This window comes from Cololabis saira, chromosome 5 (genome assembly GCF_033807715.1).
Source record: "Cololabis saira isolate AMF1-May2022 chromosome 5, fColSai1.1, whole genome shotgun sequence".
Classification (NCBI taxonomy): domain Eukaryota; kingdom Metazoa; phylum Chordata; class Actinopteri; order Beloniformes; family Belonidae; genus Cololabis; species Cololabis saira.
In genome coordinates this window covers 37890399-37907280 of record NC_084591.1, presented here as the reverse complement: position 1 = coordinate 37907280, position 16882 = coordinate 37890399, and the positions used below count along the sequence as shown (strand labels likewise).

At 41.1% G+C, this 16882-nt stretch overlaps 1 protein-coding gene across 4 annotated transcripts in view; it reads left to right on the top strand.

The window, feature by feature from the left end:
- The window catches only part of iqsec3b (IQ motif and Sec7 domain ArfGEF 3b), a 42445-nt gene that overhangs the window by 11527 nt on the left and 14036 nt on the right, over positions 1–16882 (top strand). For all 4 annotated transcript variants that reach the window (XM_061721930.1, XM_061721929.1, XM_061721932.1 and 1 more), the window contains 5 exons: positions 4801–4918; positions 6573–6980; positions 7726–8453; positions 10402–10563; positions 12004–12126. In XM_061721930.1, the coding sequence (XP_061577914.1) occupies positions 4801–4918; positions 6573–6980; positions 7726–8453; positions 10402–10563; positions 12004–12126 (1539 nt within the window). The remainder of the gene's footprint in view (positions 1–4800; positions 4919–6572; positions 6981–7725; positions 8454–10401; positions 10564–12003; positions 12127–16882) is intronic.

Below are 16882 nucleotides of genomic sequence, written 5' to 3'. Positions count from 1 at the left end.
ACTGGATTTTAATGTCCTCTACAAATATACATTTTATATTTAAAAATTCTAGTGTCAACTTTCCAGTTGGTTCAGCATTGGAGCATCCTGATACTTGATTGTTTTTTGTGTGTTGTTACGTTGACAGTGACAATAGAGCTCTCGCTTGCATTGAAATATCATGAAGCACATATGATATACAATAAGTTTGAGCTCTTCAGCAATGTGCTTTTTATTTGCATAGTATATCTGCATGACTGATATTGGAGTTCATTTGAGGTAGGCTGTCTCTGAGCTTTAAAATAAGAGAAGGAGGGATTTACATTTCAACCAAATTTCATTAAGTAATTGTTTGAAACATGTTTAAGGAGCTAAACGTAACCTGAGGGAATATGGAACACCAGGAAATGACTTTCATGCCAACCTGACGTGAAGTGAGGCTCTATTTTCACAGCATTGCACTTATTGATGAAGCGGAAAATAGCAATCTTTTATCAGTGTCTGAGGGCTTAAATTGCTGCTGCCATGTGGAGTATGGAGAAAAAAAAGAAGAAATTCTCAAGGCTACATTCCAGGAAAAAGGTTCCTAGATTGAATTTCGATTGGAGGCTTTCCGTGGGGGATTTGTCCGCTTTCTCCCTCCCCTTTCTTTGGGTGCTGCATTTATTCCCACCATCTAGAAACATTCATGTGTGGCTCATTGATAATTATAAAATGACATATATGTACAGATGTAAGTGTGAGTTTGGTTTGAGCTGTGTGGTGGACTGGTGTCCTGTCCAGCTTGCATTCTGCCTCACACCTGATGATGCATGGGTTAGGCTAACACCCACACCATACACACACATACACCCACACACAATGGGTGGAAGGAAGGAAATAAACGAGACAAATTGAAGACAGAATCACTCTAACTCAACTGGCTATTCATTGAAATGCAAAACATGAAGACACAGACATGTGGAACCTCTGGATGAGGTTATTAACAGGACATTAATAAACATCAGTGATGAAGAATAATTTGCTTTATTTAGGGCTAGTGACAGAAAAATAAATCACTCAACATTCACCAGCTCCCGTGGCTCAAAAAGTCAGGAATTCCTGTTTATTTTCTCTGTTTGCTGTCACAATGATTAGTAGTATTGGGTATTGGCATGAAAATGAAAATTACATTTCTTACAACAGTTCCTATTCCTTTACCTTTAACATATTCACGGTTTGTAAACAGCTGAAAGCAGTCTTGTAGGGATGATCTTTTATAGGTCCACCTCTGTTAGACTGGCAGCTGAACGTTTTAGTTTTTTGTCTGTGTGTCTTATCAACCCCTAAAAACGTTTAATTTATTTATTCAGTTATTTATTTATGAGATAGCCGTTCCTTTTGACCACAAGAGGGTGATGTGTACCTCGGTACTGGAAAAACATGAGACACAATTGTGTAAACTCATTTAAGTCAGCCCCTCCACCCCCACACATCTTGTAATTTCTTGGTGCACTACAAATGAGGTTATGTTAAGTTATAGAAAACAGTTTTCATTTTAGCTGTTCGGGTTTGATAAATGATGTAAAGCCACTGTAGTAAAAGTCCAAGACTAAACTGGAGAGGTTATCTGACATTTGAAGGCTTACGTTGGTTTTTACTGTTTCTCCCTTAGCGTGTATCATCTAATGAAACGTAATGAAAAGTCTTTAGTACCTCATATGTTTCATGTATTCTTGGTCCTTACCACATAGCTTTACCTTTTTCTTCTTTTACAATGCTGTATTTTTTTTCACAGCATCAGTCAAGCCATGGTTTTCCTTCTCCAGTTAGCCTGATTTGAAGCCATAACAGTCTTGATAAAATCCAGTAGCTCTCACATATTTCTTCAGAATCCTCAAGAAGACGCCAGCTCAGAATTCAGTCATGTCATCCCTCTTCTCATCCTCCTTTCCTTTGACTGACAATTTTAGTTATCAATGCAGTAGTGCCAATCCACGACAAAGTCATCTAAGGGTACTCTTTTGGACAAGGCAAGCAAGTTAAAGATGTGCTCAAAACAAGTCCAACTCCATCATCTCTCATGTGAGCAGTGCACAGTGATTGGAACCTGCAGTGACATGCGCCAGCCCGTGCCTCGCCTTTGGCTCTCTGCTCCAAACTGATTCGGTCATTGGACTGAGATAAGAGAAGTCATTGAGATTCCTAATCCCATAGCACAGGAATATGTGTTGTTTCTCTTGCAAAAACAAGCCACAATAACACTTAGTCAGAAACAATTCAGTTTGATTCAATTTTCAATTCAATTTATTTGTATAGCATCAAATCATAACAAAGGTCATCTCATAACGCTTTACAACACGAAAAACAGAGATAAAAGTGATCAGATATCACACATCATAAAATAAAACACAAGCATCATAAAACATCAGCATCAGAGAAACAGAAGAACAGCAAAACATCCCAAAAAACACAGTAACACCAGGCTAGCTGACTCTAAAAATAAGATTTTTCATAGAGGAAGGTTTTAAGCCTTCTCTTAAAGGCAGAGAGTGTGTCCGCCTTTCAGACCAAGACTGGAAGATTATTCCAGAGGTTAGGGGCCTGAAACGTGAAGGCTCTGCCTCCAATTCTGTGAGCGCAGTGATCTAGCAGGATAGTAGGGAACTATAAGTTCTTTGAGGTAGGATGGAGCCTGACCATTCAGGAGTTTATAGGTGAGGCGGAGGACGTTAAACTCTATTCTGGCTTTTACAGGGAGCCAGTGTAAGGAGGCTAATATTGGGGCGATATGGTCTCTTTTCCCAGTTCTTGTCAGCACACGAGCGGTGGCATTCTGAACCAGCTGGAGAGACTTTAGCGTCTTGCTGGTACAGCCTGATAACAAGGAGTTACAGTAATCTAACCTTGAGGTGACAAATGCATGTACTATTTTTTCAGCATCTTTCTGTGACAGGATGTGTCTGATTTGGGCAATATTACGTAGATGAAAATAGGCAGTTCTTGAAATTTGCTTGATATGGGATTTAAAGGACATATCCTGATCGAATATGACCCCCAGATTCTTTACACATGTGCTATAGGCCAGAGTAAAGCCGTCCAGAGTAGGTGCATTACCCAAAAATGCCTTTCTGGGCCGACCACAATGATTTCAGTCTTGTCTGAGTTTAGTAATAAAAAATTACAGGTCATCCAAGTCTTTACGTCCTTGAGGCAAACTTGAAGTTTAAGTATTCCGGCTTCATAAATGAGTATAATTGGCTATCATCTGCATAGCAGTGAAAATTTATGGCGCGTCTCCTTATAATATTACCTAAATGAAGCATGTAAAGAGAGAACAGAATTGGACCAAGTACAGAACCTTGTGGAACGCCATGCATGACTGTTTGTGGGGGGAAGATTTATTGTTAGTGTGTACAAACTGAAGTCGATCTGATAGATATGATTCAAACCAGTTTAATGTGGTTCCTTTAATGCCAACTTGATGCTCTAGTCTTTGTAGAAGGATGTGATGGTTGATAGTATCAAATGCTGCACTAATGTCCAATAGAATAAGTATGGAGAGGAAGCCATTGTCAGATCCAGTAAGGATGTCATTTGTAACTTTAACCAGAGCAGTTTCTGTGCTATGGGTTCTAAATCCTGATTGAAAATCCTCAGATATAGATTATTGTTGTGTAGAAAATCACAGAGCTGGTTAGCAACTGCTTTCTCAAGGATCTTAGACGGAAAGGGAAGGTTGGATATGGGTCTATAGTTGGCTAGAATGTCTGGATCAAGAGTAGGCTTTTTGAGGAGGGGTTTTATTACAGCTGTTTTAAAACAATATGGTACATAGCCTGTTCATAGAGACAGATTAACCATATCTAAATAGAGGGCGCTGGTTAGCGGATTTCTTTAGATAATCTGGTTGGATGGGATCTAAAAGACAAGTAGAGGATTTAGATTTGGAGATCAGTGAAGTAAATTAAGAAATATTGATTGTGGTGAAGACGTCTAAATATACATTAGATCTTGCAGTTATTTCTAAGGAGGTTAATTCATCACCAACTGAAAGGAGGAGGTGAATGATTTTGTCTCCGATGTTAATGATTTTATCATTAAAGAAATTCATAAAATAATTACAGTCGAGAATAATGGAAATACATGGATCAGTAGTGCTAAGACTCTGTCAGTTTGGCCAGAGTGTTAAAAAGGAACCTGGGGTTATTTTTATTTTCTTCTATTAATGATGAATAATAGGTAGCTCTGGATTACGGAGGGCAGAAATTTAATCACCTTTAGATTATTATTATTATTATTATTATTATCATTATTATTATTATTATTATTATTATTATTATTTTCCATTAAAGGTTTCCCAAGGTAACTCGGGGTGGAAAATAGTTACTGGTAGATTTTTTCAGCTCAAGCGCTGAGAAACTGAGCTTTTGGAGTATAATGTGATCTAAATTAAAATGATGTAAATACTGCTTGTATTTTAATGTAAAGTAGTGTCGAGAAAATTTTGTTTTAATGTGTAGATGATAGCAAATGATGTAAAAGGAGATGCTAGACCCACTGTAAGTTTTGTAGGATTCATTCTGGGCTCACATCCAGAGCTTCGTTCCTGTAACTTGCTGTGGAGCCATAAATCTGACCCAAAACGACTGGACACATAAAGTCAGTCATCCTCACCTCAGGCCATCTCTGCCACGCATCACAGTCGACGCGTTTCCTCCTATACCAACCTCCAGTCCTCCTCACACAGTGCAGCAGGACTGATAAGCTGTCCCCCCGATAACAGCAGCGTTTTGCTTGGTGGGGAGGACTGATATTTTTCCATTCTTATTTCTGTTGCAGTGGACAGATGCTGAGCCTGGAGGACGGCACGTCCTCTGGCGGAGGACAGGAAGTCGAAGGGATCAAGAGGGAGGGGCCAAGTGAATATGAGATCAGCCTGGAGAATAAAAACAAACAGGTATGTTGTGTGGGCCCATAATAAGCACTTGGTGGACTGAAAGCGCACGTCTGCTCCACCTGGTTTATTGGAAGGTGGTGTGTGAGGGGTGATCACTTCACATTGTTTTGCTTGACAAATAAGATTCCCATTCAGATCTATTTCTGTCTCTGCTGACATGAAAACGAACACCCAGGATACCAACTGCCACAGTGACAGGAACAGCAAAGATGCTAAGTTGTCATGGTTACAGCTAATAACTGCTTGTGGCGGCTGGAGATGCCTTTATTCCTCATAGCAAAGCGCTGACAGCTCCGCTGATGCCTCTGCTGTTGCTGCTGCAGTGGTAACGTGTGTTTGTACGCAAATGTGAGCCAGCACACAACAGACACACGTGTGGCTGTCCTCCTTTTTCTTCCCCTTCTGTCTTTCTTCATCCCCTGCCTCCCACTCCTCTTTTTATTCCTTTTTTTACTGAGAATATTAGAGGGCTAAATTCTGGAGGATGGTTAGATTTTGGGAGGGGACGGTCTGCCAACAAATGGGACAAAAATAGATTTCTGAGGGTGTTTACTTTCCTATTCGTGTTTTCAAGACCACCTTTGTCACAGCCCATTCATCCTCTTTCACATGGCCTTTCAGACAGTATTAACATTTGAATGATGATAGATTATGTTTTCTTTGATTCCAATAAATACTCCCTAGTTCAAAGGGAGCGGTGATAAAAGTAAAAAGGATACATGAAAAAAGGATGATTTTCAGGATGTAGCAAATGTTTAAACTCTTCTGCAGCTCAGTGGCGTCAATTCAGTGGAAGCTAAGGTATGGCAAGGTTACGAGTCACAGAACTTAACTAGAGTATCAATCATCACGTCCAGCAAATACTCATCACAGAAGTCTGCTATGTAGCTGATCTGTGTGGTTAAGAAAATTGGAACTTTTTCAAATGCAGTCTCGCTCACTGCAAAAACTCAAAATCTTACCAGGAATATTTGTCTTATTTCTAGTTAAAATGTCTAATTTTTAGTCATAAAATCTAATTACACTTAAAACAAGAGTTATCAACAGAAAAATAACTTGTTATTTGACCATTTTCACCTGTTTCAATTAAATTTTCACTTGAAATAAGTAGAAATATCTGCCAGTGGGACAAGATTTATCTTATTACAAGCAAAAGAATCTTGTTTCACTAGCAGATTTTTCCACTTATTTTAAGTGAAAATCTACTTGAAACAGGTGAAAATGGTTGTTTTTGAGTCTTGTCTTAAATGTAATGAGATTTTTTTGACTAAAAATTAGACATTTTAACTAGAAATAAGACAAATATTCTTGTTAAGATTTTCAGTTTTTGCAGTGTATAATAACTAGTGAAATGGATCATGTTGTTCTGATTTGCATTTGTAGTTATTCTATTTGTATTAAGTAATAGAATAATCAATACAAATAGACACAGAGTAATTATATAAATGTATTTAAAAAACAAACATTTACATTTTCCTTTGAAGCCAAGGTGTGGCGGCCGCCATACCTTCATACCCAATTGACGCCCCTGCTGCAGCTATGCTCAAAATTGATAACATATTTGATTGCATGGTTGGATTGGTGTATCTCTCACTCTTGTTTCTTCAGAGGGTCTTGGAGCCTTGTTTCCCGCTCACAATCTTACTCTCCCCAGATAGAGGAGTTGGAGCAGAAGTATGGAGGCCATCTTATTGCAAGGCGTGCAGCCCGACGCATCCAGACAGCTTTCCGTCAGTACCAGCTCAGCAAAAACTTCCAGAAAATCCGCAACTCGCTGTCGGAGAGTAAGCTGCCTCGTCGGATCTCTCTGCGCCAACCCAGCCCGTCAGGGCGAAGTCGGAATGCCGGCCAGAGACACAGTTACAGCCTGCATCCGGGAGGAGGACAAATACCCTTACGCTCCAAGACGCCGCCCCCACCTCCTTGTCGATCCACTTCTCTGCCCCCGTCTCCTGCAATGGGCCCTGCACATGCCCCCTCTTCTACCCCAAACCAAGCTCCACCTCAAACTCCCGCGCCTGGACCCACACTTACACAGCTGGAAGACTGCTTCTCTGAACAAGTGAGCATGTTTCATTTGGTCAGATGCAAAATTGGGCATAAAATAAAAGGATGCAAGAAATTATTGAATCCTGCTTAGAATGATTCCCCCCCAGAAAGAATCCCATTGATTTTGATAATGTTTCAACAACATGAATGTATAATTCATAACTTTAGTTGTTCTATCATAGTTCTACTTGCAGGTTTTGTTTAAAACCTCCTTTAGAAAGAAAATGGAGAGGGGGTTGTTTATCACCATGTTGCATCACATTTTCTTAAATAATAAATAGCAGTATGTTTACATGTCAGAAAAAAACCTTCTATTTATTGTATTAAAAGAAAGCCAAATCTTTAAACATCCAAATTTTACTTTAAAAATACAAATTCCTCAAAGCCAGATTAACATACCCAGTTATGTGATTGGAGCATATATACATATATACATTTTTTATCTTTGTCATGCATGGGATTATTCTATTGGCATTACATCTACTTAACACCAGGAGCCTTATCAAAGCATGTTAGGATGTTGCTTTTTTTTCCTACATCACATCAAAAATGCTAATTCACAGTTCATGGTTAAAATATATATCTGGCTTGTTTATTAGTCCAGTCACAGTTACTGTTAATCTAGTTTCATTTGTCTCATCATAGACTCTGTAATCATAAACTCTACCGTGCATGAACTATGCCCCGAGATCTAATGATATTGATTAATTTCATGTTTGTTTATTTTATTTAATCTTTTTTTTTAATTATCCTCACAGCTTCACTCTTTGGCTCAGTCCATTGACGACGCTCTTCGTGGTTGGAGCTTGTCAGAGAGCGGAGAAGGGAAAGGACTCTTGATGGACCCCGGGGCCCTGCGTGCTGCTGCTGAGAGCGCTTGTCTGCCTCGCAGTGCCAGCTCGCTGCTCATGGCCTTCAGGGACGTAACTGTTCACATTGACAGCAACACTTCCTACACCATCTCCTCTGCTACCACGACCACCACCACCACTTCTCTGGGAAATGCTGGTGGAGGAGCAGCCGGCGGCAGGAAACCCTCTGTAAGCGGGATGACTGTGGGAGGGGACGGCCAGTTGGCAGACGAGTCAGAGTTTCCGGCGCCTCCACCCAGTGAGGAGCTGGAAATGGCTGATGCGGGATCCAGGAGGGGTTCGGCAGCTCCGACTGCAGAGGGGTTGGGGTTGGAGGGGGGGAGCAGCTCGGACAGAATGGGATCCACCTCAGCTTCTACCTCAACTTCAACTTGCATGTCCACCTCTGCCCAGTCTAACCAGCAGCCTGCACAGATTTACACCCAGTACCAGCAGTACCACTACACTCATCCTCAGCAGATCCCCGGCGGGCCGAGCCCTGAAGCCTTGCAGGCCCTTGTTGTCTCTCTTCCAAGGGACCGCTGCCAGGATCCAGCTTCCTGTCGCTCACCAACTCTGTCCACCGACACACACCGAAAACGCCTCTATCGAATTGGACTCAACCTTTTCAACGTGTGAGTGAGCTGGAAATACTTAGTTGCCGTGTCACAGAAAAGGGTGATCATTTTGTCTTAATGTCGTATATACTGTTAAAAAAGAGGGGAAAGAGTGTCGCAGCTGGTAGTGCAGCTGTCTCACAGCAAGAAGGTCCTGGGTTCAATTCCTGCCAGGGACGCTGTGGGCGCTTAGTGCGTGTTAAGCAATGTTGGGACTAACGCGTTATTTAATAACGCCGTTAGTTTTGCGGTAACTAATACTCTACTTTTTAAATTCAGTAACGCAATTACCGTTACCAAACGGTGCGTTACTCCGTTATTTCTGGCTACAGTGAAGCTCTTTTTCCCCACACGTGGAGACCAGAGGAAACGTAGTGTGTGTGTGTGTTTGTGTGTGTGTGTGTGTGTGTGTGCATTCAAAAACATGACAAGCCAAGAGAAGGCGAATTTCGCAACATGGAGATATTGTCATTACAGTAATCCCTGGTTTTTCGCAGGGGGTACGTTCCAAAAAGAACCCGTGATAAGTGAAATTATTTTTACAATTATTATAGAAGGCGCTGCATCTCGACTCCGCACTATAGCGTCTTTTTCTCCTAAAGCCCGCGGTGCAGGTGTGTTTTTTCGAGAAAAGAAAATAGTTATGGGTCGTTGTTGTCGCTCTTTTTTCTTCTGGGCAAAAAGATTCTTATAAACCAACATGCCACCATTGGTTATATTTGAGACTGTAATGAACAATTCATCAAAGGGCTCCGTTCTTGAGCTGCTGCTGAAGCTCATTGGCCGTTCTCAGCTTGTTCCTAAGCGACCAACGTTATTGACACAGGAAGTGAAGATGCGGAGTGACTGTTTAGAATGCAGAACACGATGCACAATGTAAATCCATACAGTACCTGCTGAAATGAAGGCTAGAGGGGCATTAAATGGGAGCATTTAAAATAATGTTTTTGTTTAAAGTAACTAAAAAGTTACTTTTCATAGTAACGCATTACTTTTTGGTGTAAGTAACTGAGTTACTAACTGAGTTACTTTTTAATGAAGTAAGTAGAAACGGTATCTAGTTACTATTTTTCAGTAACTAGCACAACACTGGTGTTAAGTTCCCCCATGACTTCAGCGCCCACACCCTGGGTGGGGTTGGCGAAAGGGCCTTTCTGTGTGGAGTTTGCTTGTTTTCTCCCCGTGTTGAGCTACCCTCACAAAAACATGCAACAGTCCTGGGCTCTACATGCCCATCTGGCCAGCCGGGGCGCCAGATGGGGTGGGGAGGATCTGGCCGGAATAACGTGATCCTTCCACGCGCAACGTCCGGCCGGAGAAACCCCACCCTGTCTGGTGAAAAGAAGCTGCTGCTCACTCCTCAGGTTAAGGAGGAGACCTGAGCTCAGTGCAGGGCCCTCCCGGGTTGGTAGAGGGGAGCAATGCCCAGGACTGACTTAGGTAGGAGCACTGGGTGATACAATGGGAGAGCAAAAAAGAAAGCCCACCACTACCATCTATAAAAGCTCAGAGGAGCTGCCCATTAGTGTTTGTGATTATTGAGAGAAGACTATTTAATAGCATCTTGTAACAGTGTGAAGTCTGTGAAGAGAAAAAAAAAAGAGATCAAGAGGGGGGCGGACATGAAGATGGAGAAGTGAAGAGGGAGAAAAATTGAGCGAAGGAAGTCACGAACAAAATGAGAGCCACTTAGTTTCTATAAAACATGCCCAGAGTGTGCCTTCACTTAATATTAGTTAATACAAATTAAAGTAAATGAACTCAGTGACAGTGGAGCTGATCCTGAATTCCTGAGCTAACAGCTTTTCCACATGAATGCACTTTTCTACTCCCTCTTTGCAGTCCCTACCCTCACTCACGCCCACCCACACACACATGCACACACACACACACACACGGACAAAGCACCCTTTAACACTTTAACTCTAACACTCTGTTTTTCCTGCTGTTGATTATTGCTGGACAGAAACCCAGAGAGAGGCATCCACTTCCTCATCACGCGTGGTTTTGTCCCCGACACAGCCATCGGAGTCGCTCACTTCCTGCTGCAGAGGAAGGGCCTGAGCCGACAGATGATCGGAGAGTTCTTGGGGAACAGCAAGTTGCAGTTCAACAGAGATGTCCTGGAGTGAGTACAGGCCAGTTTTTTTTTTTTTTAGCTTCTCAAAGAAGTGCACACTCATAAAATCAGCTCGAGGTTTTGAGAATTTTAAGAAGTTAAAGTCAAACAACAAATCAGCTCATTAAATCCCATTAAATTTCTCATTGAATTTCCATGCACCAGTCCATCTTTCCATCGATTTTCTATAACTGCTTCATCCCGTTCAGGGTCGTAAGCTGGCACTGGAGCTCATTCCAGCGGTCACTGAGCAAAAGGCAGGGTTCATATCCAAGACAGGCTGCCAGTCCATCACAGGGTGACAGAGACAAAGGAAATGCACATCTATGCCTGCTGACATCCAAGGTTAAATAATAGTCTTGATTTAAAGTCCAGTCACTTTCCTATTTCCACAGCTTTCAGCTGCAGTTCACAGCTCTCAGGGGAACCGCTTTGTTCAGCTACCACTGAGAGGGAGGCAAGTTTAGCTATTTTCAAATATTTCTAATAATACGTTTTACTTAAACAATATATTACAGAAGTGGTAACTGATTTGGTGAACAATTTGACAAAGATATAAAGCTGGAATTATTACCAGCAGGAAGTGTTTTCAGTTTTCCAGTCTAATGAACCCAATGACAATATCAGGTTTCTTAATTAATTAAGAAAAAGATGAGATAAAAGAGTCATTGACAGATTTTGGGAGATTTGTCTGACTCGGATGTTATTTTGAGTAATCTAAATTTATCAAATAAAAATGTTGCAGACATATCAGGGGGTGAGTCACACGGACTTGCTCTACTTGCAGCGCTTGAACTCATAAATGCAGCTCGACAGTGAAAACCTGCATTTCCTTAATGCTCTCACGCACTCACCCAACCAGTGCCGGCTGTAGACAGAGATCCTGCACGGAGGAGCTTTTTGCTGAGGTTGTTATACAGATTGTAGAAATAGGTCGCTACACTGAACACACTTTTCTTTCACTGAGATGCATAAACACAATTGCGCAGCTGCAGATACACACAAGCACACGAAATTGCACTCACAATCTTGCATATGTACTTCAGCTGTTGCCACAGCCTGTCCTCAGCCTTTCATGTACCCCCTCCCTTGTCTCACTTTTTGGATTTCGTGATTTTGCCAAGCTCATCCCTCTTCTTCCATCCCTTTTATCTCCAACTGTCACCCAGACCCTTTTCTTTGCTTTTGATGTTGACACAGTGTGTGTGTGTGTGTATGTGTGTGCATATGCAATCGTGTTGTCGAGCGCTTCTTCCAGGTCAGTGGCTCTGCAATGGAAGTTTGACTGTAAGAGGGGAGGTTTACCATCGGCACTTTGTTGCCTGAACATTCACACACATACAAACTCACTTGCTTTGTCATGTCTGTGACGTACTTCAACAAAGCCGATGCTCACTCTTAATCTTTTTTTTCTGGTTTTCTTTGCCGTCTCTCCCTGTCACTCAACAGCTGCGTTGTGGATGAGATGGATTTCTCCGGCATGGAGCTGGATGAAGCCCTGAGAAAGTTCCAGGCTCATGTCCGTGTTCAGGGCGAAGCACAGAAAGTGGAGAGACTCATCGAAGCTTTTAGGTGAGACCCTCATTTTGCCCGCAGCCAAGGCCTCACTAACTAAAAGGCCCTGCTTCTTTGTGCAATGCAACACAACAGCAGCTCATCACATGGGTGAACTTGGCTTTTAAGGGCACTCTGAACTTCATAAAACGAGTAAAGCTTTTGCCTACAGCTGCTTATGCAAAACAGGACAATGGTATGTCAAAAAGCTCACATATTTTTGCAGTGGTGCTGGAAGCGTTGAGGGGAACAAGAGTACACAGGATGACAAACTAGCAAGCGGACTGCATTAACATACAAGTATTTAACTACTTCTGCTGTCACACTGTGACAGGCTCTAATGACACCACAGCACTGTTTCATTAGCAAATTACACTGATTGCCTGTAACCTTTGGTTAAACCTGGCAGTGTTTGATTGCAAGCCAATCACAACAGAGACCTGTGCTGCAGGCACACCCTGCAATCAGGATGTGCTCTCCATCACGACAGAATTAGATGCTGTATTTCTTGAGTTTCTTCCGTGCATGACACTTTCCTTCCAAATAGTCATCTTTCTAACATGTTTGTGTTTTGCTGGATGTCTGCAGGTCCGTTTATCATTTAAGATCAAGGAAATGAATAACAATCTGCACGCGAACATGCTTGGCAATTGCTGAGACATTGCTTGAGTCAGTTTTCTGCTCATTTTGCTTGTGTTGACTTCAGCCCCCAGCCAGTAAAATGTATGAGCATATCTGCTGAAGATGACTCATTTAAATACCAAAAGGGACTTGAAAGACTTTTGTACATTATTTTTTGCATCTTTCTGTGGACTGTCTAACTTAGCGCTTAACAAGCTCCTGGGTGGAAATAGCTTTTTTTTTTCTCTGTGATACTGTTTTACCTTTTAAAGGTGAAAACAGATAAACAAGAACTGAAACTTGGGCTCCATTCCTGGCTCACACTGCCCTTTAAATATTGTGGCAATATCCAAATATTGCCCTCAGGATTAAAAGTGCAATAAAATGACCACCGCTGTGTTCTCCTTCAGAGCGGTAGCATTGCTGTGTACATTTAATGTTCCTCTGAGTAACTGCACCCTTGAACTCATAAACTATGTCCTTTTCCCCACGACAGCTTTAGGGATGGTACGTCATAAATGTTCTGCCCTTTAGTACACTGCCCACACCTGCATGGATTCACATTATATCATCTTCCCTTGTGTGTGGAAGTAATAGGAATAAACTGTGGAGAAGTTAGCACTATCTAGGCTAGTCATGTTCTGTTTTTGATGATACGACAAAATTACATGTTCTAACATGGTAAACCATGTTTAACGTCTTCAATTTAAACAGTTTCGTAAATAGTTTCAGTTTATTTTGAATATATAAAACTGGAAAATTCCAGAGAAGACCTGAAATCTTCTTCCATGCCAAAAAGTTCCAATGCGGCTGAAAATGCAAACAGCGGCTTTGATTAATTGGTTGATTCTGAGGTGTTTTCACTCTGTTCTCCGGTTATTTGCGATTCCTGCCCTCAAGTGGTGTCTAAATAGCCTGACAAGCCATCCTAAGTCTTTCAGTCTTCAATACAAAGAATTAATTGGGACAGCACAAGCCCACGCAGTGGAAACTACCTCTGGATGTTATTGGCTGGGCACACAACCAATGAGAAAGATGCAACATGTGACATACTAGACAAGAATCAAGAACAGACATCCAAAATGGAGTTCAGTGAAGTAGGAACGCCAGTGACGGATTGTTGGTTTTTTTGCAGTAAAAAATATTGATTCGGGTTGTCAGAAGTTCTTCAAGCAGACTTGGTTGTTAGGGGCTCTTGGATCTTTCCCTCTTAGATCATTGAATAGTAATCCCTTCTAATTTTTTTGTGGCAAAAACGTGCAAATATACAGTTTTCACAATTTTTTGTCAGATAATGCCTATGTTGTTTACCACTTAAGTGTGCACAGCTAATGAACACATTATACAAACAACAGATGGAGGTACAGATGGTGAGAATGTCGTTAGTTTTTGAGTCCAATCACTACCTTTTATTAAATAAACAAAACAAAGAAAAACGCCTTGCTTGATTGAAAAAAGGTTTCACGGTTTGTGATAATTTTTCATATATTTTCTTTTTTTTTTTTTAACATTTTTATCTTTTGTATGGATGACAGAATGATAGCATTGAAGCAGCGACAATGATGATTTTAACCATCATAAATGATTCCTTTCAGATGCGCTTTTGATTACTTTAGCTTGCTTAAAAAAAAAATTCTCTAAAGGTCTTCTTTTGAATTCAGACCAACGAATATATAAATACAGTCCCCGTTATCCTTGAAAAACTCATGCATAATAATGTTGTGTATTTTGGATTGCCATGTCGGAAGACACTTCACCTGTGTCTGTGGGAGCCATTTCTTTTTTGAATACTTAAGTGGATGAGCACATATTCATAAAACCATCAATAGATCTCATCTCCTTCACACGCCTGTGCACACCTTAATCAGCACTCAGCCAGCTCCTGCTTTCACAGCCCCCTTTATGCAGTCACAGCATTATACCTGTGGCCAGATATCTAGCAATTATGATGGATCACATCTGAGTAGTTTTGTTCCTTTTACTTACATTTAACTAAATAATCTGCTGTTACTATTTATCATGCTTATTTTCATGCTTGCTGACATAGATGGATTTCTTTATCTCTCTTTTGTTGCCTTTAAATTAACTTGTTCTTTGTTTGAATGTTTTCCAGCATTGTCTTTTGCATGGCGTGATTTCTCGAGGACAGCCAATGCCACCTCTGTTATTGATAACCTTGCTCCTTCGGAAATTCCTATCCACTGTTGCAACCATTTTATGGTGAATATGAATAAAGTTTAGGATATATTTCAATTAGGTATGGGAATTGATAAGATTTTTACAATTCCAATTCCATTTTCGATTCTGATTAACGATGCAGTTCTTTATCGATTTCCTTATCGATTCTCATTTGGAAAAAAAGGACAACAATGAGGCAAATGGCGTGAATATGATATGAAATAGGCTGTGTTCATTAGTGAATTAATTACCTGGAGTATTATTAGCCAAGGACATGCTAATGGTGCTGCTGCTGCTGGGTTGAGAATTACTGACGTTAGTCCGGAGCGGGTCGAAAATGTGACATTCATTGATAGTTAGTCATTAATGTTTTTGCATGTTGGTAGTATTTCCTCCCTTTGACGAAATATTCACTTGACAAGTTTCAATTCAATTCAATTCAATTTTATTTATATAGCGTCTAATACAACAGATGTTGTCTCTAGACGCTTTCCAGAGATCCAGAACATGAACATAAACATAAACATAAACATAAACATAAACCCCCGAGCAATTATTATATAAACAATGGCAGGTAAAAACTCCCTTAGTGGGAGAAAAGCCTTAAGCCAAGTATTGCAAGTTGCCCTGTTGTTGCCCTTTTTACTGAAATGTAACCAGATCTTTGAGCTTTTGTATCACTTGGGCGCCATGTTGACTGAATGCTGGCTTACGCAACGTGTGAGATGGCATCATTCGTGCACACTGGAATCAAAAAAGGGAATCGTTTGCAAATTGTGCAACGATGTCAAGGAATTGATACACTTGGAACCGGTTCTGAACAAGAACCGGTTCTTGATTCCCATCCCTTTGACATTGTCAATTGCAAAAGCATGGTGACATGTCCTGAATAGTCTGCAGTTCTCATAAAATCCCTTTTGATGTGTAAATGCTTTTATATAGTGTCCTTTGTGTTATTATTAGATTGTTAAAGCCATTAATTTTCCCTTTAGATTTCTGTGGTGCAGAGGAGAAGGTTTGAGTTGATGTTTATTGGAGTACTCGGTTATTAATGTTGGTCTATTTTTCTACTGTAATATATTTGTCCTTTATGTGTGTGTTCTTGCTCTAACCACGTTGGCCGTTAAGAAGAGCATGTTCTATTTAAAGATGTGCAGGGAAAACTGAGCAGTGATGACACTACAGCCAGCGCAGTCGTTAGTTAACCATATACTTAATCATACATGTAGAGCTTCGGGATTCACAATATGAAGTCATCACTGATGTGAGGCCACACTCTCAGCTGCATGTGGATCTGTGTGTACAGGTCCAGATGCAGCTGGGTGTTCATTGGGACTGCCAGACATCGGATGATGCATCTGTTACGTAACTGTTGTTATGTCATCTGTTTGAAGCATGTTGTGCTCTTGTTGGGAGTAGTTCCTTTATATGAAGGGTTTTCGTGCCAGCTGGCATGCTACTTTCATGTGCAGATACGAAGATAAGAGATTGGGGAGCTAAATCAACCAGTTACATAAGATGCAGACGTGTGCTCGAAAAAGTGTGAATGACGAACAAATGCATGCACATGCTGTACTTACCGCTTCATTTATTAACTCAGTTTGCTCACACATATGCTCTTCTACATCTATGGACATGTCCTTTTGCACATTCACACTCTTGAAGCAGATGTTGCCTTCTGTCTGATGGGTGTTTGTGCCAAAGGAGGTTCTCCTTCAAACAAAGGTATCTCTGCGAAGCTAGTAGGTGATTGATACTTTCGTAAATTCTCTGGCCTAAGCCTTGTATTTGGCGTGAGAAGTGGCATGGGTTTGCATAGATCTCAGATCCTCTTGGTTACACATGCTCTGACAAGTGTAGCCCTTTGGAGGAGAGCAGCGGTCTCCATGTCTGCCTCCTGCCTGGCTCCAAAGATAAAAGCCTCCCACCACTGAAATGCCCTGTTGTGTGAGTCCGTGTAAGTGTAAGTGACAGT